The sequence below is a fragment of the Ictidomys tridecemlineatus genome, chromosome 6 (assembly GCF_052094955.1).
Source record: "Ictidomys tridecemlineatus isolate mIctTri1 chromosome 6, mIctTri1.hap1, whole genome shotgun sequence".
Classification (NCBI taxonomy): domain Eukaryota; kingdom Metazoa; phylum Chordata; class Mammalia; order Rodentia; family Sciuridae; genus Ictidomys; species Ictidomys tridecemlineatus.
In genome coordinates, this window is record NC_135482.1 from 57,636,418 (window position 1) to 57,643,670 (window position 7,253).

The 7,253-nt window shown below is 41.1% G+C and overlaps 1 protein-coding gene across 1 annotated transcript; it reads right to left on the reverse strand.

Moving 5' to 3' along the window:
* Positions 1-5,307: 5,307 nt before the first annotated feature.
* Positions 5,308-6,258, reverse strand: LOC101956205 (olfactory receptor 6C4). Its single transcript, XM_013363044.3, has one exon. The coding sequence runs from the start codon at positions 6,256-6,258 to the stop codon at positions 5,308-5,310; it is 951 nt and encodes a 316-aa protein (XP_013218498.3).
* Positions 6,259-7,253: the final 995 nt, after the last annotated feature.

The following is a 7,253-nucleotide window of genomic DNA, read 5'->3' on the forward strand; positions in this document are numbered from 1 at the left end:
TGCCTGAAAATCTTTCTTCCAAGTAGTCTCGTCTGTTGGTAATGCTTTCCATTGATTTTTAAACTTGGTTAATTTATTAAAAAAATTCTTTTGCAGTTGTAGATGGATAGCATGCCTTTATTTTATTTGTTTATTATTATGTGGTGCTGAGGATCAAACCCAGTGCCTCACATGTGCATGGCAAGCAATCTGGCACTGAGCTACAGCCCCTGACCTAATTTGGTTTATTGCTTTTTTCATTTTGAGGATTTCCATTAGGTTCTGTTTCAGTATCTCTATCTTCTTATTGGAGTGATCTTTCACTTCTTATATTTTTTCTCTGGTTTCACTTCTTATATTTTCTGTTACCTTGTATATAAGTTTAATTATGAACTTTCTAAATTCCTTCTCTGACATTTCCTCCAAGGTGGTGTCAATGGGATTTGTTGTTGGGGCATAATGGATTGTTTGGGATAGTTTGTTCTTTTGCTTTTTCATATTGTTTGTGTGTTTACCATCTATCAATATGGGTTTGAAGCAAAAACTTATGCTCTATGAACTCTTAGTGTCTCTGTTGTTTTCCAAGTACCTCACAGATTAAGGGAATACAAATAATAGCAACAACCAATGCAAGTAATATATAGCATTAGACTAAATACTTAGTGCCTACTATGACATCTATAATGTTATTGGCATAATAAGCAGAAATGGTTTGATGAGCAATTGCCAGAAATAAAAGCAGGAAATTATCATGTATTATGTCTGGCATAAAACCAAACATTAGGTGTCATCTGTGATTTTCACAGCATTAATAATTGATATAGTATTAGTGGTGGGGGCAGGTGTTATTTTAATTAGTGCAATTAGTGCTTAAAATGTTAAGAATAGAGTTATTTAAGAGATAATAATAATAGGTGGGCATGAAAGAGTTTGCAATTTCAAAAGGTGAAGTAAGAATTTAGAAAAGATGGAGAAGGTAATGGTTATGAGGATGTTGGAGAGAAAACAGAAGTAAAAAATTAAAGGAAGAGTGAAAGAGAGAACAATAAAGTTTGGCTATTAGTAACAAGGGAAACAGAAAAGTGAAAAAAACACAAAACAAACCCAAAAAATATTAATCAAAAACCCTAGACCTTAAAAGACACAGCAAGAAAAAATAACTGCCCTAAAAAAATGCTAGAAATGAGGGCTGGGATTGTGGCTTAGAGATTTAGAGCACTCACCTAGTATGCATGAGGCACTGGGTTCAATCCTCAGCACCACATAAAAATAAAATAAATATATTGTGTCCACCTGTAACTAAAAAATAATTATTAAAATGCTAGAAATGAGAAATAAGAAACAAATATATAAATGTACAAATGTCCGTGAACCATTCAGTATATATACAGAGGGTGGAGGAGAGAGGGAGATAGATAGAGAGATAGATATGGAGATTATTGATGAAAAATTAAGGAATTATTTCCATTGTGGTAGTCAAAATTGTTGATGAGTAATATGTTTACTATCTCTGCCCAATTGTCTTTCTTTCTGTTTCTTCTTGAGGTAAGTACTGAGCACAAGACTAGCAGCTGTGGGCTGTCAGACCCTTTCTCTCTCTCTTTAAAATTTTTTTTCTTGTAGTTGTAGATGTATATCATGCCTTTATTTTATTTATTTTTGTATGTGGTGCTGAGGATCAAACCCAGAGCCTCAATATGCTAGGCCAGAGCTCTGCCACTGAGCCACAACCCTAGCCCCCAGACCTTTTTGCTTTTTGTGTTGCTCACCAAGTTGCCAGTTGGAGTTAGAAGTTCTCAGCTTCCCTTCTTGGAAGCATAAAGTGGGGTTGGACAGGAAGTCCTGTCAGCTGGGGTTTTGTCTGCATAGACCAGATCAATACTGTTTTAGTCAGCTTTTTCACTGCTGTGACTAAAAGATCTGATCAGAACAATTTTAGGGGAGGAAAAGTTTATTTGAGGGGCTCACGGTTTCAGAAGTCTCAATCAATAATAATAGACTCCATTCCTTGAGGGTCAAGGTGAGGCTGAACATCATGGAGGAAGAGTGTGGCAGAGGGAAGCAGCTCACATGGTGATCAGGAAGCAGAGAGGCTCCACCCTCCAGATACAAAATATATCCCATAGCCATGCCCTCAATGAACCACTTCCTCAGTCATATCCTACCTGCCTCCAGTTACCACTTAATTACTCCCCTCAGGGATTAATTCAGAGATTAGGTTAAGGTTATAACCCAATCATTTCTCCTCCAAACCACCTTGCATAGTCTCACACATGGGCTCTTGGGGGACACCTCACATCCAAACTATAACAGATGCACACCCAGGGTGGAGTTGCAGCAGAGTTCTGTGAGAGGAATTCCTAAGTGGGGCTTAGGTCTAGTCAGGCTCCAGGTGTTTTGTTAAGTGACAACTGGTCTGGAGATGTTACGTCAGTGCACCTCCAGGGCCCAGCAGCTGCTGATCAACACTGGGAGACTGCACCTGAGGAGTCTGCCCATGGTTCCACTTGTGAGGTGGAGGTGTCAGTCCTTTGAACCTTCTGATTTAGTCCCTGAGCACTGTTACACTCACCCATTCAAATTTCCCACACACCCCAGCTGGTCCTCTGAGCTACCAGACTCAAAATTGGGGGAGGGAGCTGGGCTCTCCTGGCTTCTCTAACCCATATTCTCCTGGGTAAAATAGTCTCTGTGCCTGTTTTCCTCTTTGCTTGTTAGGCACGATCCGAGTTACATAGCTGTCTGCCAGGACAATTTATTAGACCCAGCTTAGATTTCCTGAATCCCAGTTCTCAGTTCACATAGCCACCAGAGGACATAGCATGGTCGCCTCAAAATGATCCCTGCCTAGGCTTTCTGTGGACAATTGGGAAACATGAGGCATCTTTCATGCACGAGTATATTGTTCAGTACAGACACTGGATCAGCCTAGGGCAGGTTGCCCCCCTGATGGGAGGATTTTCTGCACTAAGATAGCTGTTGTATTTCCCTGGTCATGCTGCTGCTACTGCTGGCAGCTTAGCTTCAATGTTGTCCCTCTTCCTTGTTTAATGTACCCTAAATTTCTGAGTCTATAAGATACTCTGTCCAATATTGAGTTTCAGCAAAATCCTTCTTTTACCCACCTTGCAGAGAACAGTATTCTGATGCTTAAATCTTGGGTCATTGAGTGAAAACAAACACAGCTTTTCTCTAGTCTGCCATCTTGTGATCCTTCACATAGGTTTATTGATTGTTTCCAAACTATTTATTTAACCTTAATTTTTATTTTTTTTAATATATACATGACAGTAGGGTGTGTTTTGACATATTATACATATATGGAGTGCAACCCATTCTAATTTGCATACCATTCTTGTGGTTGTACATGATGTGAAGTTGAAATAATTGAAATAATTTGGTGGGCCTGGGCTGGGGATGTGGCTCAAGTGGTAGCGTGCTCACCTGGCATGCGTGCGGCCAGGGTTTGATCCTCAGCACCACATACCAACAAAGATGTTGTGTCCGCCAAAAACTGAAAAAATAAATATTAAAATTCTCTCTCTCTCTTAAAAAAATAATTTGGTGGGCCTGTGGCTTGTACTGCAGGGGAACTATGGATTCCTTTTCCCTGCAAGCATTCAGCTGAGAGGTTCACATTTGTGGTGTGGTTACGATCCCCCTGCTGTTTACATTTATCATAGAAGAATGCCTTCCACTCCAAAAATGTTGTGGGCTCAAGAGCTGCTCTGGCTAGGTCTTTCCAGTCTTGAGGACAATTAAGTACAAGACTGAATGATTGGAGAATTTGCTCTGCAAAAGAATCCCAGGGCCCATCCTCTTTTACCGCCTCTTCATCTCCTTCAGGGTACCCAATGTGTGTGGATACCAAGCGGCAGGGCGCTGTGATGTGGGGGCCATGTTGACTGGGAAGATTTGTACTCCGTTACCCCACTTTTCATCTCTTATCCTACCTAGATCTTTAAAAGGATCTCTGGCCTCTTGGAATGGGTTTCTGGGAGACCATGACTTGGGCCTGTCCAGGGGCCTGGTCATTTCTAAGCTATCATAGTCCCTTGCTGGCTTTGGCATTGCCTCATAAGGAGACAGTTGCCAGTGACTCAGGGAAGGTTATAGTCTTTTTTTGTCAGTAGAAGGAGCACCTGCACCATTTGTAGTCCCCTCTTTCTTCACCATGAAGGCCAGCAGTAATTTCTTGTCTCTCCCTCCTGCACCTGTTGTGGTTGCTTGATTTGAGGTACATTTATGTCCCTGCTTTTTCCCCTTGTCTGTGTCTCACAGCCTCAACTTCCCTCATTATATGACAAGGGTCTGTTTTAGGGCCCCCTACACTTTGATGACTGGCTTTCACAATAGGAAAAAAATGTAGTGGTAATGTATACCCCTGTCTCACTTCAGCTTGCCATGCGTTTGCCATTATCTTGTCCCATATCCTAGGATCAAAACCAACTGCAGCATTGATCCATGGGCTAGTCTCTGTCATACATCTCAGAACTTCTTGGCTTCTCTCTTATTCAGGGTTAAACCTCTAGTGTCTAAGAGAGTGTGCAGCTGTGAGTCTTTGGTAGCATTCGGTAGGTTCCCCATTTCCCCTTCTTCACTGCTCTGTGAGGGGCCATGCCCTGTCTTATAGGCTTACCTCAGGTCCCTGTTCAGGTGCCAGCTGCATGGGCCCTCTCTCATCCAGCAAGGAGGTCCACAGAACAAGTTAGAGGAGTGTGTGTCTGTGGAGTTGATAATCAAGACCTCCAGGACCAAGCTGAAAGAAGGTCTGCGTTTATTGCACAGTTACCGTGTATATATACTCAGGTGGTAGCTAGGCAGATTATAGGTAGCCACCAATACAATTTCTTGCTAACTGTCCTTGCAGCAACCAATGGAGGAGTGGACTGTGGAGCACCAGGACTGCAACACATGGCCTCACGCCCAGGGCTGTGCCTACGGTGTAAGTGGTCTGCCATTCATGAGCCTAGCATGAGGGGAGTGGCCTGCCACTCAGGAGCCCTTAACATATGCCATGTAAGTAGTACTCCAAGCACTTGTTCCCACAGATTAGTTTTTGGCATAGGTTATGAGTATCTCTTTGAAAAGTAGCCAGTCATTTTGACACAATATACTTGCAACTTTTTGATAATAAAACAATTATTTTTTTTTAGTTCTGGACATTCTAGTGAAGTACTATGTAATTGATCTTCACCCCTAGCCCCAATAACTTTTGATGAGCCCAATACCTCCTTGGGGGAAGATAGAATCATTCAGCTGATTGTCATATTTATAATGGGAAAATAGTTTTCATTCAGTTTTTTTTGTGTACACAATTTAACATTATTATTTTTCTCCTTTATTCAAATGAGTAAATATGCACAATTTTCTGGTCATATCCTTAAAAGCTTGTTTTACCTGTTTATTCCTCAGAGTATAAATGAATGGGTTCAGTAAAGGGGCAACTGAGTTATTGAGCACAGCTATTCCTTTATTGAAGGCAACTCCTTCTTTTGCTGAAGGCTTTATGTACATGAAGATGCAGCTTCCATAAGAGAGGGAGATGACAATCATGTGGGAAGAACATGTGGAAAAGGCCTTTTTCCTTTGCTGAACTGAGGGGATCTTCAGAATGGTCCTGATGATATTTGTGTAGGAGAGGATCACCAGCACCAGTGTGACTACCAATGTCAGAATTGCTAAGATAAATTCAAAGAGTTCCAGTAGACTTGTATCTGAGCAAGATATTTCTACGAGGGGTCCATAGTCACAATAATAATGATTCAGCACATTGGACCCACAGAAATCTAACTGACTGGTCAGGATGATTAGGAAGAAGATGGTCAGGAAGCCACACAGCCAAGAGCAGAGTACTAGTTGGATGCAGACCTTGCTGTTCATGATGGTGGTATAATGCAGAGGTTTGCAGATGGCCACATAGCGGTCATAGGACATGGCAGTCAGAAGGTAAAACTCACTGGCCCCAAAGAGAATGGCAAAGAAGTACTGAGTGAAGCAGCCAGCAAAGCTGATAGTCTTGATCCCAGTTGAGATGCTGAACAGCAGCCTAGGAGTGAAAGTGGATGTAAAGGAAATTTCCAGGAAGGAGAAATTCCGGAGGAAGAAATACATGGGAGTCTGGAGGTGGGAGTCCAGCAGAGTGAGGATGATGATTGTCAGATTCCCAATAATGCTGAACATGTATGTGAGGAGGAGAAATATGAAAATGATAATCTGAAGCTCTGGGACATCTGATAGGCCCAGAAGGATGAATTCAGTAAAAGAGTGGTTTTTCATTGCTAACTTTTGGTGCCTGTAAGCTGAGAAAGAGAAAAAGGAGTGTTGAGAAGGAGAGCAGAGCTCAGAAATATTGAACAGAGGTTTAGATTTTCCTGGAAACTTCTTCATAGGGAATTCCTCTGTCTAATCTGACCCAAAGAAAATGTCTTTTGGTCTTATTTTGACCCTTCACAAAATCTATTTTTCAATTCCACCTGGAAGTCTTTGTGTGTGGGTTCCTCTTGTCAGTGTAGAATAATGTCCACCTTGGTCTCCTGAATGTTTCATCTGATTTTAATTTTTATCCCTACTTCTCACTTGGCTTTGATATGCTGTCAGATGCATGGAAGAATTCTCCTATTATTTTTGTAGGAATGTGTCATCCTTTCCCGGCCTTAATGCTTTGGTGATTTGCTTTACCTCAGCCCTCTCCAACATATTGGATGCCTGTTCAATCCTTTTGTTCTGATAACAATTCCCAATATGTTAATGCCAGAGTAAACCACTCTTTTCATAGGTGCTAGATTTCATGCCAGGGAGTAGATAGAGCCCAAGAAAGCTTCAAAATATTGAAATTTGTATGAATCTCTCTTTCTATTTTTAAAATCTAATGGAATAATTATAGCAGCTAGTCAATAATTCTAAGAAGTGTTGTTTTTTAAACTGCCTTAAACCTATTGGTACATTGGTGCATGTGTATAATCCCAGAGTCTCAGGGATTGAGGCACACGTATTGCTAGTTCAAGTCTAGCCCAGGCAACTGAAATACATTGAAGAATACCAAAATATAGGAAAAAGTGTTTATCTGAACTAGGATTCCTTTTTTGATTTTCAGGGTGCAGGACCCAGTTATGATTCTGTAACAGGATATTAGGGAGGATTTTGCCTTATAGACTGGAACCTACTACAATCAAGGGTCCTTTGGGACATTTATCTTGTGTTGCAATCTTCAAGGAAATTATGGACCCTCAGGGTGCCATGTGAACTGAGTGCTTTTCTGGAACAAAAATTCA

Coding starts and splice junctions, on each gene's coding strand:
- LOC101956205 (XM_013363044.3), bottom strand. CDS start 6,258: ATGAAAAACCACTCTTTTACTGAATTCATCCTTCTGGGCCTATCAGAT.